At 54.5% G+C, this 27,936-nt stretch overlaps 4 protein-coding genes across 5 annotated transcripts in view; all 4 read left to right on the top strand.

Moving 5' to 3' along the window:
• The first annotated feature begins 378 nt into the window (after positions 1 to 378).
• Positions 379 to 2,564, top strand: HSPB2 (heat shock protein family B (small) member 2). Its single transcript, XM_066564483.1, has 2 exons — positions 379 to 619; positions 1,691 to 2,564. Exons 1-2 carry the CDS (start codon positions 526 to 528, stop codon positions 2,140 to 2,142), a joined length of 546 nt encoding a protein of 181 aa, XP_066420580.1. The 5' UTR covers positions 379 to 525; the 3' UTR covers positions 2,143 to 2,564.
• Positions 2,565 to 6,260: 3,696 nt separating this feature from the next.
• On the top strand, positions 6,261 to 13,076 carry C22H11orf52 (chromosome 22 C11orf52 homolog). The gene is made up of 4 exons (XM_066564449.1): positions 6,261 to 6,447; positions 10,464 to 10,504; positions 11,198 to 11,238; positions 12,328 to 13,076. Exons 1-4 carry the CDS (start codon positions 6,416 to 6,418, stop codon positions 12,574 to 12,576), a joined length of 363 nt encoding a protein of 120 aa, XP_066420546.1. The 5' UTR covers positions 6,261 to 6,415; the 3' UTR covers positions 12,577 to 13,076.
• Positions 13,077 to 19,715: 6,639 nt separating this feature from the next.
• LOC136565623 (proline-rich protein 36) lies at positions 19,716 to 23,139 on the top strand. The gene is made up of 2 exons (XM_066564305.1): positions 19,716 to 21,312; positions 21,975 to 23,139. Exon 1 carries the CDS (start codon positions 20,224 to 20,226, stop codon positions 21,280 to 21,282), a length of 1,059 nt encoding a protein of 352 aa, XP_066420402.1. The 5' UTR covers positions 19,716 to 20,223; the 3' UTR covers positions 21,283 to 21,312; positions 21,975 to 23,139.
• Positions 23,040 to 27,936, top strand: part of DIXDC1 (DIX domain containing 1) — a 31,231-nt gene continuing 26,334 nt past the window's right edge. The window contains exons 1-2 of one of the 2 annotated variants that reach the window (XM_066564303.1): positions 23,040 to 23,146; positions 23,811 to 23,914. In XM_066564303.1, the coding sequence (XP_066420400.1) occupies positions 23,858 to 23,914 (57 nt within the window). In that variant the 5' untranslated portion in view covers positions 23,040 to 23,146; positions 23,811 to 23,857. Of the gene's footprint in view, positions 23,147 to 23,810; positions 23,915 to 26,463; positions 26,852 to 27,936 lie in introns of those variants that run through there. The other variant, XM_066564302.1, reaches the window with a different exon arrangement.

Genomic DNA, 27,936 nt, shown 5'->3' on the forward strand with positions numbered 1-27,936 from the left:
AATGAGTGCTGTCCAGCCATGTGGCTACCAGAGATAAGCAGATTCCTTCTGGATCTGATGGGGGCTTTTGGAGAACAGCACAGGGCTGGCAGCTCCCTGACCTTACAAACCACTCCATGTGTCTCTCCTGGGGTCTCTCCCGCGCCTGAATCCAGGCTGTGCTGGGCTCCCCATCCACCCCCTGCTCCAGGAGGGACCCCAAGGTGTCCCCTGCCCTCCCCGCTGGAATGCAGCGAGAAGCTGCCCTGGCCCGGCATCCTGGGGCCTGTGTGGGGCTATTTTGGTCCATCTTTTTTATCACTCACTCACTCGCTCACTCCTCCCTTTGGAATCCACCCAGCTGGAGCCTTGCAGCCTCACTTGGAGAGGCAGCGAGGGCTGGGAAGGCAGGAAGGGAAGAAAGAAAGAAGGAAGGAAGGGAAGAAGGAAGGAAAGAAGGAAAGAAGGGAAGAAGGAAGGGAAGGAGGAAGGGAAGGAGGAAGGGAAGGAGGAAGGGAAGAAGGCAGGTGTCTGTGCTGACACACCATGGCCGCCCGCACCGTGCCCCACGCCTACCCCATGAGCTCCGAGTATGAATTTGCCAACCCCAGCAAGATCTACGACCAGAACTTTGGAGAAGGTAAGGAAGGGAGTGAGATCCCCCCCCTCCACCCCCTCTTTGCACCTTTCTCCCCTCTGCTGCTGCAGGGCTGGTGGAATTCCCTCTGGGGAGCTTGAGCTCCAGAGGGGGAAGCTGGAGCTGAGGAATGAGTGGAGGAATCTGGATCAGATCAGGGGGGAACAGCCAGGGAATAGCCATGGAAAAAACAGGGGATAGCCAGGGAAAAAGCAGGGAAAAGCCAGGGAATAGCCAGGGAAAAACCAGGGAATAGCCAGGGAAAAAACAGGGAATAACCAGGGAATAGCCAGGGAATAAACAGGGACTATTCAGGGAATATTCAGGGAAAAAGCAGGGAATAACCAGGGTATATTCAGGGAATAGACAGAAAATATCCAGGGAAAACCTAGGGAATAGTGAGGGAATAGGCAGGGAATGACCAGGGAATAGCCAGGGTCTGTCTCTTCATGTCCACTTCCCCATCCATGCCCAGTGCTGCCCGTCCCTCCCTCCCTGATGCCAGCCATGCTCTGGCATTCGTGCACATGCTGTGAAAACATGGAGCAAAAGCACTCAGGGGAGGGGGGAAAAGCTTTTCCAGCCGGGGGGGATGTGGAGAAAAGCTGAGCTGGGGTGTTCAGCACAAAGCTGGGCAGTGGCTGGCCAGGGGGAAGGAATGTGGGCAGCAGCAGAACCATTCAGCACCAGCACAACAGCGTGAAAAGGCAAAAAGCTCCAAGGAAAGCCCTGTGGACAATGGCACACAAAAGGCCTTTAGTCCTTCACCATCAGCAGTTTCCATGCCCATCCCTGGCTGTGGGCTCTGCTCTGCTGAGCTCCCAGAGCACCCACCAGGCCCTCCCAGTGCACCCAACATGCGAAGCTGGATGCCAGCCCCAGCTCTGGGCAGCCCGTGGCACGCAGCAGCTGGCAGGGATGCGGCTCTGGGTGGGTTTTAGGGGCACAAAGGTGGGAACTGCAGCAGACTCCACCCCTGCTGTGGGCATGGGGCAAAGCCAAGGTGTTCCCCAGGTCCCACACTGCTCCTGCTGCTGCTCCAGCCCCACGCTCCTCACGGGGTCTCCTCTGCAGGTGTTTCCCCATCGGAGATTTTAGCCCCTGCCCTGTACCACGGCTACTACATCCGACCCCGCATCAACAAGCAGCTGGAGAGGGGCACCTCGGAGGTCTGCCTGAACCAGCACAAGTTCCAGGTGTTCCTGGATGTCTGCCAGTTCCTGCCCGACGAGCTGAGCGTCCGCACCGTGGACAACCTGCTGGAGGTGGCGGGGCAGCACCCGCAGAGGGCCGACCGCCACGGCTTCGTCTCCAGGGAGTTCACCAGGACCTACATCCTGCCCCTGGACGTGGACCCGCTGCTGGTCAGGGCCACCCTGTCCCACGATGGCATCCTGAGCATCGTGGCTCCCCGCACGGGCAGGGAGGTGAAGGCCAGGGTCAACGAGGTGGAGATCACCCGGCAGGAGCAGCCCCTGGGGAAGGAGGAGCCGGCCGAGGAAGGAAAAGAGAAGGAAAAGTCCTAAAGGCTGCAGATCTGGGAAGGTGGGAGGGACAGGGATGGGGAATCTGCAGTGCCAGAGCCCTGTTTGTCACCATCAGTGTTTAGCAGCCACGCTGATGCTTCTCGAGGCTGATGGCTGGGAACAAAAGGGACTTGGAACTGGAAAAAAGAGTGGGGCTGAAGTGTGAGTGTGAGTGTGAGTGTAATGCAAGTTGTTTTCTAGGTCAGGTGAGCGTGCAGGGAGCTCTGCTCTCACCCCAGGGTCACTCCTGCCCTTAACTGTGAGGCTGTGACTCAATGGGCTGAGCTCTAGCCCAGAAGGGCACTGGGAAGAGAGAAAAGGGGATCCCAGTGCCTGGATTCTGAGATTTTGGGGTGGGTGTTGGTCTGTCAAAGTGCCTGCAGCAATCAGGAGGAGAGAGGAATAAATCTGCCTCTGCCCTTCTCGTGTTTGCCTTGGATTGGTGTTGCTCCTGTGTGGCAGGAAGGGTGGGCAGTGCCCACCTGGGGCTGGGCTCACCTCTGGAAGTGGCACCAAGGGGACATGGAGGGGCTGTGGCCGCCTCTGTGCCTCACCCCCCTGGCCCAGCTGCTGCTCTGGGGAGCCCAGAGTGAGGTGATCTCAAGGACAAAAAGGTGAGGAGGAGTGATGAGCCCTTGGAAGGTCCCTGAGCATCTCCAGAGCTGCAGCTGGAATGAGCCCAATTAATGGGGCACAAATCAAGGCCCAGCACAGCCTGTGCCAGCTCAGCCCCTTTGTGGGGGGACTGAACCCAAATTACTGGAGGGAGAGGCTCTGCTCAGCCCCCAAATGCCTGGCTGGTGCCCCAGCCCTGTCTGGGAAGGCAGGGAGGGGCTGCACTGGGCCCCTTTTGCAGACACTGTGAGCAATGTCCCCGTGATGGGGACAGGGATCGTGTGTGCTGCCGCTGGCAGCTGCTGCCCCAGGGCTCAGCAGGTGACAGTTGCCACCCTTGTGTCATCAGGGCCAAGGCAGGCACACAAAATGCTGTGTCAGTGCCCAAATTTGGGGGTGCCTGGCATGCCTGGCTGCAGCTCTCCCAACAGAGAGGAGGGGAGGCTCCAAAATCCTGGGGGGATGTGAATTCCCCCTCTCCCTGTGGCTCTGCCCACCCCTCCCAGGGCCAGCAATGCCTGGGGCAGGAATGGCCAGGGTAGGAATGGCCAGGGTAGGAATGGCCAGGGGCAGCAATGCCAGGGGCAGGAATGCCAGGGTAGGAATGGCCAGGGTAGGAATGCCAGGGACAGCAATGCCAGGGGCAGCAATGCCAGGGGCAGGAATGCCAGGGGCAGCAATGCCAGGGGCAGGAATGGCCAGGGTAGGAATGGCCAGGGCAGGAATGGCCAGGGGCAGGAATGGCCAGGGGCAGGAATGGCCAGGGTAGGAATGCCAGGGCCAGCAATGCCCCCTCAGGCCCCCAGCACATCCCTTGGGACTGGAGCACGGGTATCAGGCTGGTTTTCATCCCCTGACAGGCCAAGAGCAGGGCACTGCCCAGCTATTTTCAGCTCTCTTCTCTTCCCAGGGCACTGCCAGCCCTGGGATCAGTCAGATGAGGAGCAGCCCTGCCAGGCTCAGGGGGCACAGTGAGGGCACTGAGTGCAGAGCAGGTGCCCCCAGTGCCCGACCTCCTGCCCTGACCCCTGAGGTAAAACCAGATCAAGTGTCAAAATAAAAAAATCACCTTTCCAACAGGCATTGTGGAAGTCATTAATAAGAATTGCAGGCATAATTCTGAGCTGGGGGCTTTGAATCTCACCCAGCCAGACCCCAGATCTCAGGAGGGCTGAGCTCCTGAGCGCTGTGGTGAGGCAGAGCCCCAGGGGTGTGTGTGGGCTCGGGCATGGCCGTCATTCCCTCAGGCCCACAGGCACACTGTGGCAGCAGCTCTGAAAGGCTTCTCCTTGTCCCTGCTCTGGCAAGAAATGCTGCTGGTCCCTTTGCTCCCTGCAGCTTTCCTGAGATGGGGATGAGCCCCTGCCCTGCCTGGGCATGGGGATGGCCAGCAGGAGATGGGCAGGGAGGGCACACACACAGCCTGGCACACCTGGCACAGCCTGGACCAGCAGCTCCAGGGGCTGCCCGGGGAGAGGATTCTGACACTAAAGGAGTGCCCAAACCAGCCCAGAGCTCTCCCTCCTGCATTTCTGAATGCACAGGTGCCAGCTCTGTGAGCTGCACCACCCTGCCCCGGTGCCTGCGGGACCTGGATGCTTGTGCCCAGAATAAATAAATAAAATAAATAAATAAATAAATAAATAAATAAATAAATATGTCCAGAATTAGCAGTGCCAATTCCAGCTCCTCCTGGCTCTGCTTTTGCTGTCCCCTGTCCATTCTCCCCCTCGGGGTGCTTGTGTTGGTGTCACAGCAGTGTCACTGTGCAGGACAGGGCTGGCAGTGCCTGGGCAGGACAGGGCTGGCAGTGCCCGGTGTCACCATGCAAGACAGGGCTGGCAGTGCCCAGTGTCACTGTGCAGGACAGGGCTGCCACTGCCCGGTGTCACAGCGGTGTCACCGTGCAGGACAGGGCTGGCACTGCCCGGTGTCACAGCAGTGTCACTGTGCAGGATAGGGCTGCCACTGCCCGGTGTCACAGCGGTGTCACCGTGCAGGACAGGGCTGCCACTGCCCGGTGTCACAGCAGTGTCACTGTGCAGGACAGGGCTGGCAGTGCCCGGTGTCACAGCAGTGTCACTGTGCAGGACAGGGCTGGCAGTGCCCAGTGTCACTGTGCAGGATAGGGCTGGCAGTGCCCGGTGTCACAGCAGTGTCACTGTGCAGGACAGGGCTGGCAGTGCCCGGTGTCACCATGCAAGACAGGGCTGGCAGTGCCCAGTGTCACTGTGCAGGACAGGGCTGGCAGTGCCCGGTGTCACAGCGGTGTCACCGTGCAGGACAGGGCTGGCAGTGCCCGGTGTCACAGCAGTGTCACCGTGCAGGACAGGGGCTGGCAGTGCCCGGTGTCACAGCAGTGTCACTGTGCAGGACAGGGCTGGCAGTGCCCAGTGTCACTGTGCAGGACAGGGCTGCCACTGCCCGGTGTCACAGCAGTGTCACTGTGCAGGACAGGGCTGGCACTGCCCGGTGTCACAGCGGTGTCACCATGCAGGACAGGGCTGGCAGTGCCCGGTGTCACAGCAGTGTCACTGTGCAGGACAGGGCTGGCAGTGCCCAGTGTCACAGCGGTGTCACCGTGCAGGACAGGGGCTGGCAGTGCCCGGGGCTGTCCCTGCAGACAGGGAATGTGGGGTGGCAGCCAAGAGCTGCCGTCCCCGCCAGTGTTTGTGATGCTTTTCTGTTTCTCTGGTGGAGCTCGAAGCGGCAGCTCCAGTGTTTGTGGGAGAGGCTGATGGGAACAGGCTCCCAGCCGGTTTTTTTTGCTCCTTCCCCACAAAGCAACAAAGGCCGAGTTATCCCGGGAATCACAACAGACGCTGGCTCATTAAAACAACAGCGTCTGTGGCAAGGCCAGAGACACAGAGTCTGCACTTCCCAGGCAGGGACAGGCTCCTGGGAACACCTGGGCTCTGCAGAACGCGGAATCCCAGCTGTCTGCACAGATCCAATCCTGAATTCTGTGGTGTTTCTCCAGCCCCAAGCAGTGTCAGAGCAAGGCAGGGCACAGTGCTGCTCACCCAGAGCCAGCTGTGACCCTTCCAAAGCAGAATCCTTCTCCTTCTGCCACTCCTGGGCAGCTGCAGGCTTTGCTGTGTGTTGTTATCAGGCACAAAAGAACACGAGCACACACCATTGCTCTCAAAGTGAAGAAAAGGGAGTTTTATTTCTGACTCTAACATTTATAGTTCCCTAAAAGTGACAGTGGGTTGGAGGGTGACAGTGCCACCTCTCCAATGACACTGGGCAAACCAGCAGGCTCAGGGGGCACAGTGAGGGCACTGAGTGCAGAGCAGGTGCCCCCAGTGCCCGACCTCCTGCCCTGACCCCTGAGGTAAAACACGCATTTTTCACAATGGTAAACCAGATGTGGACTGGAATAAACTTAATAAACTGGAATAAACGGGCAGCTGGGGGCTTGGCTGAGTCCAGGGGCTCACCCTGGGCAGGGACAGAGCCGAGCTGGAGCCGCAGGGCCGGCTCAGCCCGGGGACGCTCCCCGTCCCGCCGGGGCTCCGGTAGATGGCACACGGGGCCAGCTCCGAAACCCGACACCGGGGACACTCCCTGAGAGCCGGGCCCGAGCAGGAACCAGGAAATACGAGCTCAGCCTGCCCGGGGAGCGCTCGGGCTCGGCGGGGAACCGGGGAGCGCCATGGGCAACCTGTGCGGCTGCGGCCGGCGCTGGTGAGTGCGGGGCGGGCACCGGGCACCGGGCACCGGGAACCGGGCACCGGGCACCGGGAATCGGGAACGGGAACCGGGCACCGGGAATCGGGAACCGGGAACCGGGAATCGGGAACGGGAACCGGGAATCGGGAATCGGGAACGGGAACCGGGCACCGGGAATCGGGAACGGGAACCGGGAATCGGGAACGGGAACCGGGAATCGGGAACCGGGCACCGGGCACAGGGAACCGGCACCAGGCACCGGGAATCGGGAACGGGAACCGGGCACCGGCACCGGGAACCGGGCAACGAACAACGGGCACTGGCATCGGGCACAGGGAACTGGGCACCGGCAGGATTCGGGAGATTTGCACCCTTGTGCTGGGGTGCCCAGGGCTCTGTGCCCCTGTGCTGGGGTGCCCAGGGCTGGGCAGGGCTCTGTGCCCCTGTGCTGGGATGCCCAGGGCTGGACAGGGCTCTGTGCCCCTGTGCTGGGGTGCCCAGGGCTCTGTGCCCCTGTGCTGGGGTGCCCAGGGCTGGGCAGGGCTCTGTGCCCCTGTGCTGGGCTGCCCAGGGCTGGGCAGGGCTCTGTGCCCCTGTGCTGGGGTGCCCAGGGCTCTGTGCCCCTGTGCTGGGCTGCCCAGGGCTGGGCAGGGCTCTGTGCCCCTGTGCTGGGGTGCCCAGGGCTCTGTGCCCCTGTGCTGGGCTGCCCAGGGCTCTGTGCCCCTGTGCTGGGGTGCCCAGGGCTCTGCGCCCCTGTGCTGGGGTGCCCAGGGCTCTGTGCCCCTGTGCTGGGGTGCCCAGGGCTGGGCAGGGCTCTGTGCCCCTGTGCTGGGGTGCCCAGGGCTCTGCGCCCCTGTGCTGGGGTGCCCAGGGCTCTGTGCCCCTGTGCTGGGCTGCCCAGGGCTGGGCAGGGCTCTGTGCCCCTGTGCTGGGGTGCCCAGGGCTCTGTGCCCCTGTGCTGGGCTGCCCAGGGCTCTGTGCCCCTGTGCTGGGCTGCCCAGGGCTCTGTGCCCCTGTGCTGGGGTGCCCAGGGCTCTGCGCCCCTGTGCTGGGGTGCCCAGGGCTCTGTGCCCCTGTGCTGGGGTGCCCAGGGCTCTTTGGGCTGCCCAGGGCTCCCAGCCCTGCACCTGCCCTGCACGGACAGATGGGCACGGCAGCAGGGCTGTGCAGGTGCCCGGACACAGGGACAAGGGCACAAGGGGGTTTTTGTCACATCTCAGCCCAGACGGGAGCGGCAGCTCAGGGCTGGGAAGGAGCTGGGAAATCCCAAATCGCTCTCGTCAAATCGCTCTCCTCAACCAGAGCCCCCACGAGGTGTCCCCTTTGAGGGGTCCCTGGGACAAAGGGGGGTTCAGCCACCCCGTCCTGCCCTCACCCATCCCAGCCCCTCTCCCTGCCCGCGTCTGTCTGGGGTTTATTTCACAGAATCCCAGAATGATGAGGTTGGAAGAGACCTCCAAGATCATCGAGCCCAACCTGTGCCCTCACACCTCACCCAGACCATAGCACCCAGTGCCATGCCCATTCTGTTTTTAAACACATCCAGAGATGGTGATTCCAGCACCTCCCTGGGAAGAGCATTCCAGGGCTTTGTGTTTCTGCTCGGGAAATCCTGGGCACGTTTCTGAGGTGCTGTGGCTCTCTCTCACTGGGAGGGTGGCACTTTAATCCCCCCTGGCTCCTGCTGTGCCCTGCACCTCCTGCTCTCAGAGAAAGGACAGCACTCCCTGCCAAGTGGGAATAATTTCAGCTCTGCCAGGGGAAGAGCCATGAATTTCAGACAAAAGTGCAAGAAATTAATCCAGTTTTTAACAATTCCAAGAGGCACAGCATCACCTAGTGGAGGAAGGCTCGGGAGCTGAGGACAGCGAGGTTCTTCCAAGCCCTGAGCCTTGAGGAGTTTGGGATTTCAGAACAGGAGTTGAAGGTGGGAGGTGGAAAGGTGGTAACCCACCAAAATTCCCATTTTTCATTTCACATGAGGCACCCGGGGCATCAGCAGGCAAGGGCTCCATTAGGGCATGCCTGGGGCACACTCTGAGGTCTGGAAAGAAAATTGATCACAGCAAATCGATTCTGTCTGGGGAGTCATTGATGAAGGAATTGTGCCCTCGGGTCTGGACTCCTCTGCCCCATGCAGGGCAGACCCAGGCTCTGACCTTTAAAGTGGCACTAAAGTGGCACAGACAGGGCAAACTGCCCAAATCCAGGCCCCAGGATTGTGAGGGGCAGGGATCAGCCTGGCCTTGGCACAGGGAGAGGGGAGGCAGCAGGGCCTGGGTGCTGCCCTGGAGAATCCTCTCAGGCTGGGAGTTCCAGCGGCCTGGCCCGCCTGGGAGGGGAGGGGAGAGGTTTCCCTGCTCCCATTTCCCCTGCCACACGTGTCCCCATTCCTGGGGAGATGCCTGGCTGTGATTATCCTGCAGACAGGAATAGCTGCAGCCCACACACTGCCTGCAGTGCTCCCTGCACTGAGGGAACAGCCTGGAATGCCAGCCCAGCCCCTGCCTGCCCCACAGAGGGCAGGGACGCTGCTGCTCTGCTGAAATCCTCCTTGTCTGGGTGCTGGCAGGAAGAAAAGTGCCCCAAAAGGTGCTGGTTTGGTGAAATCCTCACACCTGAGTGCTGGCAGCAAGGGAAGTGCTCTGCCACACAAGCTGGGCAAGGAGGGGACACTGCAGGCAGGGGAGGAGGAGGAGGAGGCTGGGAGAGCCCCACAAAGGGGCTGCTGTGAGTCAAAGCCCAAATTCCTGGGGAGAACCCCCCGAATTTTGCCTGTGAAGGGCTGGAGGAGCCCCTGTGGCAGCGCTGGAGCCTCGGCCACCCTGCCCTGCCCAAAGCTGCCCGTGCCTGCCCAGTCCTGGTTAATCATTCCTGGCCATTCCAGACTCCCTGCCTGCATTCCCAGGGAGTTTTGTTTTCCCTCTGCAGTGCCAGGGCATGGCTGCACAGCCTGTGCTGCCCAGGGGCACACACAGCATTCCTTCCCCGGAGCCCCATCCAGCCCCTCAGCTCCCTGTGTGTGCAGGAGGGGCCACACCAGGGCTGGCACCTGCTCCCCAGCCCTCTGAGCTGCCATTTCCTTTGTCCATCTGTCCAGAGGGGGACAGGGGCTGCCAGAGCAGCTGACCCCAAAAGGAGGGGCTGGTGCCCCCAAAAGGAGGGGATGGTAATCCCAAATGGAGGGGATGGTGACCCCTGTGGTGGTGTTTGAGGGTCCCAGGATGAGGGAAGAGATGAAAATCTTGACTCCATGTTTCAGAAGGATGATTTATAATTTTATGATAATATTATATTAAAAGAAAATGATATATTAAAACTATACTAAAAGAATAGAAGAAAGGATTTCATCAGAAGGCTGGCAAGGAATAGAAAGGAAAGGAATGAGAATAAAATCTTGTGACTGACCAGAGAGTCCGAGCCAGCTGGGCTGTGATTGGCCATTAATTAGAAACAACCACATGAGCCCAATCCCAGATGCACCTGTTGCATTCCACAGCAGCAGATAACCATTGGTTACAATTTGTTCCTGAGGCCTCTCAGCTTCTCAGGAGAAAAGATCCCAGCAAAAGGATTTTTCATAAAATGTGTCTGTGACAGCCCCCAAAAGGAGGGGTTGGTGGCCCCAAAAGGAGGGGTTGGTGGCCCCAAAGGGAGGGGTTGGTGGCCCCAAAAGGAGAGGTTGGTGCCAGCTGGGATGGTGCCCTGCAGCCCGTGCCTTGGAGCTGAGATCAGGAATGGAGGAAAATGGAGAAATGCAAAGCTCCAGGGAGAGGAGCTCCCATTCCTGGGGATGCTGCTGGGGCAGGAGGGAGAGCTGGGGTGGCTGGGGGGGTGTGGGTGTGCCCCAGCAGGAGGAAACACATCCCATCCCCTTTGGACACCTTCCCTTTGGGTCACTGGGGCTCCTGGCCGTCTCTCCTGGGGTCTGTGCCACTCCCTGGTACCCAGGTGGGGTCTGGGCTGCTTTGGGGGGCAGAGGTTTGGGATGTGCAGGGCTGTGTCTCTCTGATGTGTCTCTCTGATTTCAGGAAGTGTCCTTCACCTTTCAAAAGGAAGAAAGCAAAGCAAGGTAAGGATGTGTGACAATGTTTGGAGTGACAGAGCCCCTGAGAGGGGACATCCCCTTCTGCACTTAACCTTCCTCAGGAGGAGTTTGAGGCAGAATTTCCTTAAATCCTGAAGCAAGGAGGGTGATGGGGAGGGAAGGGACTTCAGCAGTGCCTTTAGAACAACCAAGTCAGCCTGGCCTTGGCACAGGGAGAGGGGAGGCAGCAGGGCCTGGGTGCTGCCCTGGAGAATCCTCTCAGGCTGGGAGTTCCAGCAGCTTTGGAGAGCTCTCCAGCAGGGCAGAGGCTGCAAACATCTGTCTGACAGCACTGCCAGAATCAAGGGCATTCCTCAAGCTGTGTCCTGTGGCCTTTGGACCTTGCTGGGCAGAACATGTTTGCCAGGCAGCAGAGGAAATGACAAAGTTAAAAGTGGCTCTGACTCCTCTGAGGGCCTGACAAGGAGCTCTCTGTGCTGGGGCTGGGGCTTCTGCCAAGAACTCTGTGGTCCACAGTGTGCTGCCATCCTGGGAAACCTCATTTTCCCCAAAGAAACAAGCCCAGGCTTTCTTCTTGGGCAGCATCGGGGCTGAGGGAGTCGGATGAGGTGGAAATGTGATTTGTGCCCAGGGGAGAGCCCACCCAGCACTGCTGCACCCCAAGGTGGAACAACAAACTGGTTCAAGCTGAGCCTTAACCTGGTGTTTCTTTTGCAGGAGCTAAGGTGAGGCAGGAGGGGCAGCAGCCTGGCAGCAAGGTAAACAACTTTCCAGAGGGTTTTCCTGAGTGTGGGTTGGGGAGACAGAGCTGCCCTGGGCTGGGGGGACACAGGGCAGAACCCAGAGCCAAGAATCCTCTCCTGCTGTGCAGCCTCTAACCTGGGCACACTGCCCATGGCTTCTCCCACATTTTTTGCCCCTTGTCTGTAGGAATGTGCCCCCTGTTGATTATTCTTTGTCTGCTTAAAAAGACAAAAAGCCCAGAAGTTTCTCTCCCAAATTAAGTAGAAAGACACCTCACAGGACCTTTGGGAGTTCACCCCAAACCTGGGGCTGAGGACAGAGGCCAAGAGGTCCAAATTGTACCCAATTTGGTACAGAAACACCTCACAGGAGCTTTGGGATTTCACCTCACACCTGGGGCTACCCAATTAGAGACCAAGAGGTCCAGCCTAGGTAATTCACTAGAAAAGGAAGAGAACAAAGGAAATAATCCCTTTAGTGAGGTGTTTTAGCAGGAGCAGGAACCTCTCATCCTTGGCTTTGTTTTTCTCTGTAAGAGCTTTGTTATTTTGCCTTTTATTAAACCTTTTTCTGTTTCCAACACCGCCTCAGAAGCCATCCTGCTGATTTGATGCTGTTTGGGGTAGCTGAGTTATCTCAGGTGTGATGGATTTCTCCTATTCATTTCAAAGGAGAAATCTCTTTTCCTTATGAAGGAGGTGTTCTAGTTTAAAAAAGAAGTTAAGTTTTTGTTGAGTTTTTTGGACAGAATTTTTTTCTACAGTCTGGGACTCTTGCTTTCAGCTTAAACCGAAGTTCAAGTCCATAACAGGTTGTAGCTCAGGTAAAATGCCATGCAAACATAAAACCCAATATGAATCAACCATATCTAGTTATCAATTTAAACCAGAAGATATTGACTACTGAAAGTTGAAAGCAAGATTGTTTTTAACTAAATACATTTTTGGACAGAATTTTTTTCTGGCATTGCACCAGCATCAAACCACGACAGGAGTTAAGCCAATTTTTTTTTTTTAAATATTTGTTATGCTGAAATTATTCTTTGTAAGAGTCTCTCAGACCAATTCTGGGAAAACTCACCTATTTTATCCTTTTCTGCCCAGGCTGTCACATCAGCAGTCCCCACGTATGAGGATGTCCCAGATGTGCCAGTGTATGCCACGGTGAGCAGAAGGGGCGTCCAGCAGGAGGAGAGCATCCACTACGCCGACATCCAGGTGCTGTGCAGGTCCCAGCAGCGCTCAGCTGCCGAGGTGAGGAGCCTGCAGCAGCACCAGGCCACCGAGTACGCCACCCTCAACTTCCCCAGGGCCAGGCTCAAGTACGACAGCAAAAACGGGACCTTGGTCTGAGAGACACCGTGGCCTCATCCTCATCCTCCTCCAGCAGGGAAAGGAGCTCACCCCATGGCCTTGTCCTCCATCAAAGAAAGGAGCTCACCCCATGGCCTTGTCCTGCTCCTTCAGCAGGGAAAGGAGCTCACCCCATGGTCTCATCCTCTTCCTTCAGCAGGGAAAGGAGCTCACCCCATGGCCTCATCCTACAGCAGGGAAGGGAGCTCACCCCATGGCCTTGTCCTGCTCCTCCATCAAGGAAAGGAGCTCACCCCATGGCCTTGTCCTGCTCCTCCATCAAGGAAAGGAGCTCACCCCATGGACTCCTCCTTCAGCAGGGAAAGGAGCTCACCCCATGGACTCCTCCTCCATCAAGAAAAGGAGCTCACCCCATGGCCTTGTCCGGCTCCTCCATCAAGGAAAGGAGCTCACCCCATGGTCTCATCCTCTTCCTTTAGCAGGAAAAGGAGCTCACCCCATGGCCTCATCCTCATCCTCCTTCAGAAGGAAAAGGAGCTCACCCCATGGCCTCATCCTCATCCTCCTTCAGAAGGAAAAGGAGCTCACCCCATGGCCTCATCCTACAGCAGGGAAGGGAGCTCACGCCATGGCCTCGTCCTGCTCCTCCTGAATTCAGGAATTCAGCACTAGAAGGAGGTTTTGGTGCTGCCTTTGGGGATTGAGGAACTCAGGCCTAAAGGGAGGTTTTGGTACTGCCTTTAGGAATTCAGCACTAAAGGGAGGTTCTGGTGCTGCCCTTGGGAATTCAGGAGTTCAGCACTAAAAGCACTAAAGGGAGGTTTTGGTGCTGCCTTTGGGAATTGAGGAATTCAGCACTGAAGGGAGGTTCTGGTGCTGCCTTTGAGGATTCAGCACTAAAGGGAGGTTTTGGGGCAGGGTTTTGTGTCAGTGTTAAAGCTCTGAGCCTGCAGAGTGACTCGTGGATGGTGAAGAGAGGAGAGGAGGCCTTCAGCAGGATCTGCTGCTCCCGGAGGTGCAGCCAGGCCTTGGGTGCATCCCCTTGCCCCAAAATCAGTGTGGTACAGCCATGCATGGTACCTGGCAGCCAGAAATGCAGAATTAGGAGGGTACAGAAGGATTTCTGTCGCTGCTGGGCTGCTCAGAGCTGCATCCTCTGTGCAAACAAGTGAGGAGTGCGCTCCTGGCTCTGACTGGAACTGAAATGAGAGAAAATTGGCAGTTTAGCTGCAGATCACTGCCTATTTTTAGGGCAGTTCTCCGAGTCCAGCAGCTGCCTGGGGAACTGGGAATGAACCTTGGGCAGCTTCAGAGAAGACTTTGGACTTTGCCTCCACTTTTCCCTCATTTTGTGCTGTCAGCCCTGGTTGTAAATCCCAGTGACACAGAGCACTCACCTCGTGGGGCTGTCAGCTCCACCTCTGTTTGTGGGTTTGAAACAGTGTCAATAATTCAGTGTACCAATGGTCCAAACTGGGCAGCACTGGCACCAGGGCTCCCCAAACCCCATCTGCAGGCACTGAAGCAAGGCCTGGCACATTCTGCTCCTCAGTCAGGGCCTGCAGAGCAGATTCTGGGCCAGCCCCTGTCACTGGCAGTGTTTAGAGATGGTTCCTTTTATAAACACACACCACTTTGCATTTTACAACTCAGCTGGGTGGGAAAAGCACAAAGGAGTTCCTGCTCGTGGTGGAAAATAAAGCTGCTCCAGGCTGGGTTTGCCAAGGTGGGAGTGTTTGAGGACCAATCTTCCCATTTTTTCTACGTGGTTTAATGAGTGCCTGAGCCCCTGGAATGGTTCTTTACCTCCCATTCCCCGAGCAGCTGCGGCTTCCACACCACCCTTGGGATGTTCCTGGAAGTGCAGCTCATCCTGGAGACAACTCCATGCTAATCCTGGAGACAACTCCATGCTAATCCTGGAGACAACTCCATGCTAATCCTGGAGACAATTCCATGCTCATCCTGGAGACAATTCCGTGCTCATCCTGGAGACAATTCCATGCTAATCCTGGAGACAATTCCATGCTCATCCTGGAGACAATTCCGTGCTCATCCTGGAGACAATTCCGTGCTCATCCTGGAGACAATTCTGTGCTCATCCTTGTCATTATAGGACACGAAACAACACGAGCACAAACTGCTGCTCTCTAGGTGAAGAAAAGGGCAGTTTATTTTCTGACTCCAGCATTTCTAGATTTCCAAGAGTGACAGTGGGTTGGAGGGTGACAGTGCCACCTCTCCAATGACACTGCACAAACCAACAGCCCATCCAATTTCTCTTCTTCAATAAAAGAATGCAAAACAATGAGTTATTTACAGAAAGTGTGTGAGAAAGTTTACTACAAGAATGTAAACATCAGAAAGCTTAGAAAATCTTAAAAAATCAAAGTGACACATCCTAGAGTCAATTCCATGCTCATCCTACAGACAATTCCACACTCCCATTCCGGTGACTTTCCCCAGGTTTTCCGAGATTTTCCTGAAGGATCGGTTTTGCACTGAACATTAAAATCGGCACTGCCCGCGGCTGCCGTGTGTGCCAAACGAGTGCTGCTGTGCCATTAAAGATGCAACATTCAGTTTGAAGTGAGAATTCCGCTCTTTGGGCGAGGCTTTGCGGGGCTGGGGGGACACAAAGGGTCCCGCTGCCGGGGGGGCGGTGCGGGGCTGGGCAGGGGCACCCCTGAGCTGGCTCCGATCCCATCCCCATCCCCATCCCGCCCCCGTTCCCGTGGCAACCGGAGACGCGCCGGGAGCAGGTAGGGCCGGGTGTGCGGGTCCTGGGACCACCGCATCCCGCGGCACCGCATCCCACCGCATCCCATCCCGTCCCACTGCATCCCGTCCCACCGCATCCCACGGCACCGCATCCCATGGCAACGCATCCCACCCCACCCCTGCCCCGCTCTCTCTTCCCATTTCTCCCCGTGCCACCCCATCCCCAGCATCTCCTCAATTATACTAGCAAGATGTTTACAGTCATTTGGTGTGTGTGTCCTTCCAGGGTACTTTTCAGCAGTTGCTTAAAATATGGGGAGCAGATGCCACTGTCCCTTATTGCTTTTCGCAAATCTTTTATCTCATTAGGTGGGATAGCCACCCGTGTTCTAGGACCACCGGCTCGCTGGCTGAATAGCACAGGCACAGCTAAAGGATTTAGACTTTCTTCTTTGTAAATCTGGTGTCTGACTTCATGCCAGTTGAAAATTATCAAAAGATTTTTGTGAGTTTTCTAATTTTGGGATTAATGCTGGCCGTGTACGGACCCGGGGGCGGCGGGGGCGGCGTGCCGGGGCGCAGGGATGGCGGCGGGGGCGGCGTGCCGGGGCGCAGGGATGGCGGCGGGGGCGGCGTGCCGGGGCGCAGGGATGGCGGCGGGGGCGGCGTGCCGGGGCGCAGGGATGGCGGCGGGGGCGGCGTGCCCCGGCGCAGGGATGGCGGCGGGGGCCGGACAGCGGCTCGGAACCGGGACCAGGCTGAACCAAAGCTGCGGCGGGGGGGCCGTGGAGATGGAACTGCGCATGCGCGCGGCTGATCCCGAAAGCAGCGCTGTGCTTGGATGAGGGCGCGGGGGTTGTAGCAATTGCGCATGCGTGGGCAGCGATTGGGGGGGGGGGGGGGGGGGGAGTGCGGAGGCGGCGGAGCTGCGGGAACGGGACACGGGGCTGCGGCTGCGGCTGGGAACCACGAGATGTCCGTGGCTGCAGGAGGCGGCGGAGCCGCGCCATCCAGCAGCTCGGAAGCGGGAGGCTGCGGCGGGGCACGGCACGGCTCGGGCCGGCGCCGCGGTGCCGAGCGGCGGCAGCAGGAGCGGGAAGGCGGCCACGGGCGGCGGCGGGGCGGCCTCGTCAGCGGGAGATGATCCCGGGGTGGCGGGAGGCGGCGGGAGGCTGCCGCGGGGGCCCCGTGCCGGGCGATGCGCTGGGCGGGCGGCTGGAGCGCGGCGTGCGGCCGCTGGGAGCCGGGCTGGCTGCCGGCCCGGCGGGCAGGAGCGGCGCCGGCACGGGGCGGCCGGGCGGGCCGGGGCGCCCCGGTCCCAGCGCCGGCGGTGCCGTGCCGGGACCGGGGGATTGCGCCGGAACGCCGGCAGGGACGGGATTAAACACGGGCGTGTGCGCTGCCGCGGGGCCCGTGGGCAGCTCGGGGTGCGCTGCGTGCGCTTGAACGGCGGCGGCGGGGGGGGGGGAACAGGGCTGCCCGCGGCAGCGCGCACAGGGGGCGCTGGGGACGCAGCGCGGCCGCGCCAGGCGAGCTCGGCACCGCAGATCCCGGAGCCGCGGGGAACGGCAAAGACGCAGCAGCAGCGACGGGACTTGGGCCAGCACCGGCCCCGCTGGGTCGGCAAAGGGGGCGGGGGAGGCGGCAGGAGCGGCCGCACTCGCGGGTAGCGGGGGGAAAGCGGCGGGATCGGGGGGGGGGGCCGCGGTGGTGCCGGTGGGCGGGCTCGGAGAGGCGGAATTGAGGGGCGGGGCCGCGAGGATGGCGAAACCGGGGTGCAGGGACAGCGGGGAAAAAAGGGATGGCAAAGGCGGGGATGGTGGGAGGGGCCGGGGGCGGGACCGCGGGGGGGCGGGGCGGCAGGGGCGAGCAGGGCGGCGGACACCGGAGCTGTGGGGGGCGTGTCCCATTGGAGACTCGCGGCACGAGCAGAGCTGGGCGGGGCGGCTGCTGCGGGCACCCCCCGTGCAGCAAACGCCTCAAGCAGCGCCCGGCAAGCTGAGAGCAACTCCGGGGCAGCCACAGCCCGGCGGGAGATCCCATTAAAGTGCTTTAAACACCTGTGTCCTGAACGGCACTCCCTTTTACGACAGTCATTTACAGCAATTTTGCGACAGTCGCGCTTTACGGCACCTTTTGCGACAGTTGCGGCTCAAGACAGTTTTGCTTTACGGCACCTTTTGCGACAGTCGCGCTTTACGACACCTTTTACGACAGTCGCGCTTTACGGCGCCTTTTGCGACAGTCGCGCTTTACGGCAGCTTTTACGACAGTTCTACTTTACGGCACATTTTACGACAGTCGCGCTTTACGGCACCTTTTACGACAGTCACGCTTTACGGCTCCTTTTACGACAGTCACGCTTTACGGCACCTTTTACGACAGTTCTGCTTTACGGCACCTTTTACGACAGTCGCGCTTTACGACACCTTTTGCGACAGTTCTGCTTTACGACACCTTTTACGGCAGTCGCGCTTTACGACACCTTTTGCGACAGTTCTGCTTTACGGCAGCTTTTACGACAGTCGCGCTTTACGGCACCTTTTGCGACAGTTCTGCTTTACGGCACCTTTTGCGACAGTCGCGCTTTACGACACCTTTTGCGACAGTTCTGCTTTACGGCACCTTTTGCGACAGTCGCACTTTACGGCACCTTTTGCGACAGTTCTGCTTTACGGCAGCTTTTACGACAGTCGCGCTTTACGGTACCTTTTGCGACAGTTCTGCTTTACGGCAGCTTTTACGGCAGTCGCGCTTTACGGCACCTTTTACGACAGTCGCGCTTTACAGCACTACCCTTTATGGAACTTTTACAGTACTTTACAGCATTTTACGGCTTTTATTTTGTTTTTCATTTCTTTTTAATCAATATTATTTTTTTAATTTTATTTTTTTATTTAATTTTATTTTTAATTTTTCCTATTTTTAAAGCTTTTTATTTTGTTTTTTAATTTTATTTTTATTTTAAATTTTTCTATTTTTAAAGCTTTTTATTTTTTTAGTTTTTTTTTTTTTTTACGGCGCCTTTTATGACAGTCACGCTTTACAGCACTACCCTTTATGGAACTTTTACAGTACTTTACAGCATTTTACAGCTTTTATTTTCTTTTTCATTTATTTTTAATTAATTTTATTTTTTAAATTTTTTTAATTGTATTTTTAATTTTTCCTATTTTTAAAGCTTTTTATTTTGTTTTTTAATTTTATTTTTATTTTAAATTTTTCTATTTTTAAAGCTTTTTATTTTTTTAGTTTTTTTTTTTTTTACGGCGCCTTTTATGACAGTCACGCTTTACAGCACTACCCTTTATGGAACTTTTACAGTACTTTACAGCATTTTACAGCTTTTATTTTCTTTTTCATTTATTTTTAATTAATTTTATTTTTTAAATTTTTTTAATTGTATTTTTAATTTTTCCTATTTTTAAAGCTTTTTATTTTGTTTTTTAATTTTATTTTTATTTTAAATTTTTCTATTTTTAAAGCTTTTTATTTTTTTAATTTTTTTTTTTTTTACGGCACCTTTTACGACAGTCGTGCTTTACAGCACTACCCTTTATGGAACTTTTACAGTACTTTACAGCATTTTACAGCTTTTATTTTCTTTTTCATTTATTTTTAATTAATTTTATTTTTAAAATTTTTTTAATTGTATTTTTAATTTTTCCTATTTTTAAAGCTTTTTATTTTGTTTTTTAATTTTATTTTTATTTTAAATTTTTCTATGTTTAAAGCTTTTTATTTTTTTAATTTTTTTTTTTTTTACGGCGCCTTTTACGACAGTCACGCTTTACAGCACTACCCTTTATGGAACTTTTACAGTACTTTACAGCATTTTACAGCTTTTATTTTCTTTTTCATTTATTTTTAATTAATTTTATTTTTTAAATTTTTTTAATTGTATTTTTAATTTTTCCTATTTTTAAAGCTTTTTATTTTATTTTTTAATTTTATTTTTATTTTAAATTTTTCTATTTTTAAAGCTTTTTATTCTTTTAATTTCTTTTTTTTTTTTTTTACGGCACCTTTTACGACAGTCGTGCTTTACAGCACTACCCTTTATGGAACTTTTACAGTACTTTACAGCATTTTACGGCTTTTATTTTCTTTTTCATTTATTTTTAATTAATTTTATTTTTTTAATTTTATTTTTTAATTTAATTTTTATTTTTAATTTTTCCTATTTTTAAAGCTTTTTATTTTATTTTTAATTTATTTTTGTTTTAAATTTTTCTATTTTTAAAGCTTTTTTTTTTTTAGGCAGCTTTTGCGACAGTCGCGCTTTATGGCACTTTACAGCACTTCACTTTACAGCACTTTACTGGTTTTATTTTGTTTTTCATTTTTTTTAAATTTATTTTTTAAATTTAAAATAAAAATTAAATAAAAATACCTTAAAAATAAAAAGCTTTAAAATAGAAAAATAATTGTATTTGATGCTGCCCAGACCAGCTCAAGCCGGTGATTGTGGTGGTGTTTGAGGGTCCACAGGACAAGGGAAGAGATGAGAATCTTGACCCCCTCTTTCAGCAGGCTGATTTATTATTTTATGATCTCTATTATAATAATAGAAATTGAGATATTAGAACTATACTAAAAGAGCAAGGAGACATCAGAAAGCTGGAAAGGAATGAATAATAAAAACCTGGGACTGATCACAGCCCCGACACAGCTGGACTATGATTGGTCATCGAGTAGAAACTGCACAGGAGACCAATCCAAGATGCCCCTGTTGCTAAACCATCTCCAGCCCACACTCCTCAGCCAGCAGATCGTTATTGGTTCCATTTCTGTTCTGAGGCTTCTCAGGAGAAAAAACCCAGCAAAAGGATTTTCATCAAACACGTCAGTGCCAGGTGATGGCAGCTGGCCACTGCGGGCCACAGACCCCCAAACACCTACGCCAGCCCTTTTCCTTTTGCCCCCCAGCCCTCAGGCTCTGTCTGTCACCCTCAAGCCCCCTCTATGCCCCTCAAACCCCCTCTCAGCTGCCCCTCAGCTCCTGTCTGTCACCCTTACTCCCTCTCCTTTGCTCCTCAGCCCCCAGCTTCTCGGTGTCACCCTCCAGCTGCCCCTGCCACCCTCAGCATCTCTGTGTGTCACCCACTGTGCCCTCTCCCTGCTCCTCCCTCAGCTCCCAGCCTCTGCCACCCTCAAGCCCCCACAGTGCCCCTCGAGCTGCCCCCAGCCTGTCATGCTGGAAAGGACCCTAAAAAAACCCTATCAAATCTCTTTTTTGTCCTTCATTCTCTGTCCTGCCCTTCTCCCTGTCCATCTCTTCTCTGTCCTTCTCTCTGTCCTGCCCTGCTCTGTCCTGTCCTTCTCTCTGTCCTGCCCTTCTGTCTGTCCTGCATTCTGTTCTGCCCTGCTCTGTCCTGCTCATCTCTGTCCAGCTCTTCTGTCTGTCCTGCCTTTCTCTCTGTCCAGCCCTCCTCTATCCTGCCCTTTTCCCTGTCATGCATTCTCTGTCCTGCATTCTGTCCAGCCCCTCTCTCTGTCCTCTCTGTCCTGCCCTGCTCTGTCCTGCATTTTGTCCCACCCTTCTCTCTGTCCTGCATTCTGTCCTGCCCTGCTCTGTCCTCCATTCTCTGTCCTGTCCTGCTCTGTCCTGCATTCTCTGTCTTGCATTCTGTCCTGCCCTGCTCTGTCCTGCTCATCTCTGTCCAGCTCTTCTGTCTGTCCTGCCTTTCTCTCTGTCCTGCCCTGCTCTGTCCTGCCCTTTTCCCTGTCCTGCATTCTCTGTCCTGCATTCTCTGTCCTGCATTCTGTCCTGCCCCTCTCTCTGTCCAGGCCCTCTCTCTGTCCTTCTCTCTGTCCTGCCCTCTCTGCAGCCTTGCAGGGGTGTTCTGGGGATGCTGCCTGGCCTCCTGTGCTGCTGGGGGAGGCTCTGTTCCAAGGGAGCTCTCCAGGGCTCTCTGGAGCTGCTCTTTGGCACAGGGCCCCTTTCTGACCCCACCTCCTTTCACCAGGAGCTGGCCCCTTTCAGCTGCCAGCCAGCCTCTCCTGCCAGCCTCGTCACTTTAGCTGGAACAATTTCCTTTGAACTCGGCTTGAGTGAGCATCTCCATGGCAATGGGATCGGGGCTTTGTGTCCCTGCCCTGCACCCTGAGCACGGGGAGGTGGGCAGGGGTGGACAGGGATGAGATGGATGGGCAGGGATGGACAGGGATGGGATGGATGGGCAGGGGTGGGCAGGGCACCCTGGGCAGCAGCACCAGCCCCTGATGGGCAGAACCAAGGGCAGGAAGGGCTGGTTCTGCTCCTGGAGCTTCCCCAGGGCAGGCAGGATCCTGCAGGGCTGAAGGAGTGGGTGTTGGTGGGGTGAAAGCAAAGCAGATCTTCCTCCACCATGAACAAAACTGAGCTTTGCTGGGGCTGGGGTTCTCTGGTGGAGAAAAAATGAGGGAGGAAAGGAAAGGGAAGGAAAGGGAAGGGAAGGAAAGGAAAGGAAAGGAAAGGAAAGGAAAGGAAAGGAAAGGAAAGGAAAGGAAAGGAAAGGAAAGGAAAGGAAAGGAAAGGAAAGGAAAGGAAAGGAAAGGAAAGGAAAGGAAAGGAAAGAGGAAAGGAAAAAGGAAAGGAAAAAGGAAAGGAAAAAGAAAGGAAAAGAAAGGAAAAAGGAAAGGGAAAAGGAAAGGAAAGGAGAAAAAGAAAGGGGAATGCTCCTGCTGTATTTAAACTCAGCTTTTTCCCTCCTTTCCCCTCATCTCTCCCACAGCCTTCCCCATCTCTGCTCCTTCACCTCCAAGAAGGGAATGTGGCCTCCTCCATGGCTTGGGAATGTGCTGCTGCCCAAGGAGGTTCTCCCGTGCTCCCAGGGACCATCTCCCTGTTTGCTGCTCAGATTCTCCTCCTTATTCCTCCTCTAGCTCCCCCAGAAGGAAGATCCCTCTCTTGGGGCTCTTGGGAAACTTGACCTTTCCATTTCTGCTGCCTGTGCATCACCCCCAGCCCCACCACATCAAGAGCCACTTTATTCCCTCCTGTCCCACTCCTGTTCCCAGCCTGGCCCCCGTGGGCCGGGCTCTCTGGCAGGACTGGGCTCTCCCCAACAAAATGTTGGTTTTTTTCCTCCTGTGCAGTGAGAATGAGCTTTTGCAGCCAACTCTGTAGGTGGAGAGAAAAAAAATGAAAGAAAAAAAAAAGGTTTATTTTCTTGGAATGTTGGGTAAATTCCTTGGGAGCTGCCTCAGGGGAATCACAGTTCAGCTTCTTCTTTTTGGAGATGATGTAAACAGTGAAACAGTGCAGGGCTGCTCCTCTTCATCCTTTCCTCTGCTCCTAAACACCCTGGGCAGGCTCTGGGTGCCTGCTGGATGTTTCCTGTGCAGAGAGGTTTTCCTGGGGGTGACACCGAGGTCAAGGCTGTTCCAGCTGTGATCCCCTGAGCCTGCAGGACACAAACCAGCACAACATGGACACGCAGCTCTCACAAGGTAAAAAGAGAATTTTTAATTTCTGACTCCAACGTTTATAGATTTATAGATAACATTTATAGATTTCTAAGAGTGACAGTGGATTGGAGGGTGACAGTGCCACCTCTCCAATGACACTGCACAAACCAACAGCCCATCCAATTTCTCTTCTTCAATAAAAGAATGCAAAACAATGAGTTATTTACAGAAAGTGTGTGAGAAAGTTTGCTACAAGAATGTAAATATCAGAAAGCTTAGAAAATCTTAAAAAATCAAAGTGACACATCCTAGAGTCAATTCCATGCTCATCCTACAGACAATTCCACACTCCCATTCCGGTGACTTTCCCCAGGTTTTCCGAGATTTTCCTGAAGGATCGGTTTTGCACTGAACATTAAAATCGGCACTGCCCGCGGCTGCCGTGTGTGCCAAACGAGTGCTGCTGTGCCATTAAAGATGCAACATTCAGTTTGAAGTGAGAATTCCGCTCTTTGGGCGAGGCTTTGCGGGGCTGGGGGGACACACAGGGTCCCGCTGCCGGGGGGGCGGTGCGGGGCTGGGCAGGGGCACCCCTGAGCTGGCTCCGATCCCATCCCCATCCCCATCCCGATCCCATCCCGATCCCGATCCCGGCCCCTCCGTCCCGATCCTGGGGCGGAGCCAGCGCCATCCCGCCCCATCCCGCCCCCGTTCCCGTGGCAACCGGAGACGCGCCGGGAGCAGGTAGGGCCGGGAGTGCGGGTCCTGGGACCACCGCATCCCGCGGCACCGCATCCCAGGGTATCCCACCGCATCCCATCCCACCGCATCCCACCCCATCCCACCCCACCGCATCCCACCCCATCCCATCCCACCGCATCCCACCCCATCCCATCCCATCCCACCGCATCCCACCCCACCCCTGCCCCGCTCTCTCTTCCCATTTCTCCCCGTGCCACCCCATCCCCAGCATCTCCTCACCCCCAGCACTGCCCTGCTCCTGATCCTATTCCTGTTCCTATTCCCCACATTCCTGTGTCCCACAGCCCATCCCAGCCCTGCTCCTGGGTATCCCCCATGCTCCAGACCCCATCCCATCCATCCCATCAATCCCATCCCACCCCATCCCAAATCCCTGATGGATTTGCTTTTCCCCTCAGGCTCAGGAGTGCTGGGACCCTCCCCTGGCACTGAGGTGACATCCAGCATGGGGACTCTGATGGCCACGGGGCCCTGTCACCCCCCACAGCCTCCTGCACCCTCTGTGAGTTCCCTGAGCCTATTTGGTGCCCTTTCTGTCCCTTTTGGTGTCATTTCTGTCCCTTTTGGTGCCCTTTCTGTCCCTTTTGGTGCCCCTTCTGTGCCTTTTGGTGCTTCAGGAGGAGTTTGGATCAGTGACACAAGTGCAGCCATGCCTTCAGGCAGCTCCTTGGGTTCTTGCTGCAGTCATGGCCCCACAAACCCCACGGGTGAATTCCTGAGCCAGGAATGGGGTTGGATCATCCTCGTTGGATCATCTCTGGGTAATGAACAAGTCAGCCCCACAGGTCTCAGGAAATTATTTTTGCTACCCGAGAGAGAAAAGTGATGTATGAGACTGGAATTATTGCTGACCTAGGAATTCCTCTTTTGTTTTTATCCCCCCAGCCCCGATTTTAGTGACCGAAAGGGTGCAAGGACAAGGGCTGGGGTCATGCTGGAAGCGGCCAGGAGATGGCAATGCCACCAGCCTGAGTGCCACCACCTGGGCTGGGCACAGAGGTCACTCACCCCAGGGGCAGCTGCTGGGGCACCCTTTGGGTATCACTGCCCTGACTGGGCTGGAATCACCGGGCAGAGAATTCCCTTGGGAAAATTCAGGGAGAATTCTGAATTTCCTGTTAGTGAGAGGCTCCTTGCGGAAGCAGCACTGAGAGGCAGCTCTTGTGTAAAACTGACAGCAAAACAACCCCTGCCAGCAGCAGCTGGGAACTTCGGAGTGAAACACAAAGGGAGAAGTGGAATTTAATTTTTAAGAGTTATTTTTAGCCCCCACACCCACCCCAGCCCCATTTGTGTCCCCACAATGGGCAGGAGAATGGCTCAGCATGTCCAGCCTGGTTTCTATTCCCTGGCATTCGGGCAGAGATAAGAAACTGTAAGAATGCAACGAGAAACCTCCTGCAGAAGCAAAGCTTTGATGAGAAAACCTCTGAGCTGGGCTGTACCCGAGCCTGGCAGGGAAAAGGGAGAACATTTGGAACATTTTTGCCTTTGCTGGGCTGGTGCTGGGGCAGGAGGGGGCTCTGCAGGAGGGAGATGGGATGAAAGGGAGCCCCTGCATCCCAGATCTTCTTGATCGACCCAAAAAATCTCAAAATCCTTCCTTGTTATATTACAAATCCCCTATAAACGTGTGTTTACCGTGTAAAAACCAGGTGGTAAATACATGTAATGCAAGAAATATAAATATATGTAATAACTTATTAGTCAAGAAAAGCATTTTAAAGTCCACACTGGAAGCTCAGAGTGTGTTTTGTTGGTTTTTCCTTCAAAATTAGGTCGCTTTTTGTCTCATGGGGGAACCACTTCGTTTTCCCACCAAATTTTATTGGAATTGCACAGGCATAAGCTACTCAATTGCATTAAAAAATGGGGTTAAATATTTATTTAATGGCATTTTGAAGCTCAAAAGTAAACGGGATCAAGGCTCCAAGCCCCCGGCAGCTCCAGCTTACGAGGCTTTGTGCAAAGCCTCGCTGTAATCTGTTGTTTTGCTTAACAGATGTGGCATTAGAACCGATGAAAACATCAAAATCTCCACTACCAGGGAATTATGAAAAGCAGGGAGAGCAAACGTGAATAATTCAGAACGGGAGGAGAGGGAACCGCCTCCTTTTGGGTTGGGAACTGACCTGTTGCTTTTCTTTCTGTATTTCAGCTGTGCCAGGCTAAAATTGTGAAATTGTGCCAGGAAATTGATTTTTCCTGGGGATGCTTCAACACTTAGGCAGGGGAAAAAAAAAAAAAAAAAATTGTTTTTAACCGCGTTTCACACTGAGAAATGCCGGGCAGGACATTTTGGAAGCCGAGGGCAGCAGGCTCAGGGCTGGCAGAGCCCCTGCCCGAGGGGTTTTCACCCTTTCCGCTTCCATTTTCCATTTTTTCCTTCCCCCTGGGCACTTCCTGAAAGGTGACACCGACTTCGAGAGGCAGCTTGGGGACACTCGATGCTCATTTCTGCCATGGGAGCCTTTATTGGTGTACAGAACGAGCTGGGGGTTGTGTTTATTGTTTGAACGATTTCTCTCGTGTTGGGGTTTTTTGGTTTTTTTTTGTTTTTTTGCTTGTTTTTGTTTTTTGGGGTGTTTTTTGGTTTTTGTTGTTGTTGTGGTTTTGGGGGTTTTTTTGTTGGATTTTTGGGGGTTTTTTGTTGTTGCTTTTTGGGTTTTTTTGGTCTTGTTGTTGTTGTTTTGGGGGTTTTTTTGTTGTTGTTTTTTGGGGTTTTTTGGTCTTCTTGTTGTTGTTGGTTTTTTGTTTCAGTTTTTCTTCTTTTTCTGTTTGTTTGTTTGGGGTTTTTTGGAGTTTTTTTTTGTTTGTTTGTTTGTTTTGGTTTGGTGTTTTTTTGTATTTTTGTTTTCCATCGAAAAATGCAATGTTCAAACTTCCGAACCTCCCAGCTGTCGTGGCCTGCCTTGCAGCTTCCTGTGGCTGCAGAACGATCTTCTCTCAGTGCTTTGCTCCCCGTGCAAGACATCACCTCCCTCCCTTCCTCTTCCCCTTCCTCCTCCTCCTCCTCCTCCTCCTCCTCTCTCCCCCCGCTCCACGCAGAGCTCCCTGTGTATGGCGCGTTTGAAAAATTCTCATTTCCACAGCTGCTTTGGGGATAGTTTCGTGAGGGTTTTTTTTTCCCTGCTTTCGGCTGGAAATGGGTTTCAGATGTTTTTTCCCCGCGCCTGCATCTCGTAAAGCCGCGGCGTTGCCGTGACAACCGAGTGACATCTCCGCTCCCTCCTCCCTCCGAGCATGCCCAAAGCGGCTCCGCTCTGCCCGGGCTGCACAGATGGGACCATGAGAGCCCTGCCCCACCAGCTCCCGGCCTTTGTGCTCGGGAGGAAGAGGAGGGAGAGGCGGCCCCGCAGCCCCTGAGCCCCCCGGGACGATGCTCGCCTGCCTGGCCAGGGGCAATCTGCTGGACATCCTGCAGGAGGGATTCACCGAGGTAAAGCCACGTCCCCCAGCTCCCCTGGCAGGAGGGCAGAGCGGGTTAGTGCGGAATCGTGCGGCAGAAAGGGGAGAAAACAGCGAGGTTCATCAGCGGGGAGCAGGAGTTGGTGGGGAGTTTGTGGCCGGTTTTACAGGCGGGGTTTGAGCTCTTCTCGCTGCTCTGCTGCCGTCCCGGGGAATAACACAAACCGTGGGGTCCTGGGGAGTAACACAAACCGTGGGGTCCTGGGGAGTAACACAAACCGTGGGGTCCTGGGGAGTAACACAAACCGTGGGGTCCTGGGGAGTAACACAAACTGTGGGGTCCCGGGGAATAACACAAACCGTGGGGTCCCGGGGAGTAACACAAACTGTGGGGTCCCGGTGAATTGTACAAACCGTGGGGTCCTGGTAAATTGTACAAACTGTGGGGTCCTGGTAAATAATACAAATTGTGGGGTCCCGGGGAATAACACAAACTGTGGGGTTCTGGTAAATTGTACAAACTGTGGGGTCCCGGAAAATAATACAAACTATGGGGTCCTGGTAAATAATACAAACTATGGGGTTGCAGTGAATAACACAAACTGTGGGGTCCTGGTAAATAATACAAACTGTGAGGTCCCGGTAAATAACACAAACTGTGGGGCAGCGTTTGTTGTGTAAAATCGACTCCTCTGCTGAGGGATGTAAATCTGATTGATGGACTCACATTGCTTGGGAGAGGCAGCCAAAGAGCTGCTTTGGGGTTTTTTCTCCCCGTCTTTTTCTGTAAATTGAATCCTCAGGGGACTGAAATGCAACTTGGTGGGGAAAATGTAATTTTTAAAGTGTTTTTATTCGCCTATTCTGCTAGGAGAGTAATGAATAATAAAATAAGGACATGCACAAGAAACTGCAGAGATGGGGATCCCGCGGCTGTGTGGGGACAGCAGTGGGACCTCCCTCTTTGGGGGGCGCAAAAAATGAGTTTTGTGGGGTATTTATGGATATTTATAATGCCTGGGCAGCCCGTGCTGGAGCACGATCTGCTGTCTGTGAGCTGAAAAGGGAGAAAAACCGGGGGGGATTTGCTGGAACCCCAGAGCTGCTGCTATTTTC

The sequence above is a fragment of the Molothrus aeneus genome, chromosome 22 (genome assembly GCF_037042795.1).
Source record: "Molothrus aeneus isolate 106 chromosome 22, BPBGC_Maene_1.0, whole genome shotgun sequence".
In the NCBI taxonomy this organism is placed as follows: Eukaryota; Metazoa; Chordata; class Aves; order Passeriformes; family Icteridae; genus Molothrus; species Molothrus aeneus.

Bases quoted from the DNA above. Each gene is read 5' to 3' on its own strand.
- HSPB2 (XM_066564483.1), top strand. From the start codon at position 526: ATGGCCGCCCGCACCGTGCCCCACGCCTACCCCATGAGCTCCGAGTAT. The intron at 620-1,690 runs GTAAGGAAGGGA...TCTCCTCTGCAG, and splicing joins CGACCAGAACTTTGGAGAAG to GTGTTTCCCCATCGGAGATT.
- C22H11orf52 (XM_066564449.1), top strand. From the start codon at position 6,416: ATGGGCAACCTGTGCGGCTGCGGCCGGCGCTG. The intron at 10,505-11,197 runs GTAAGGATGTGT...TTTCTTTTGCAG, and splicing joins AAGGAAGAAAGCAAAGCAAG to GAGCTAAGGTGAGGCAGGAG. The intron at 11,239-12,327 runs GTAAACAACTTT...TTTTCTGCCCAG, and splicing joins GGCAGCAGCCTGGCAGCAAG to GCTGTCACATCAGCAGTCCC.
- LOC136565623 (XM_066564305.1), top strand. From the start codon at position 20,224: ATGCCCCTCAAACCCCCTCTCAGCTGCCCCTCAGCTCCTGTCTGTCAC.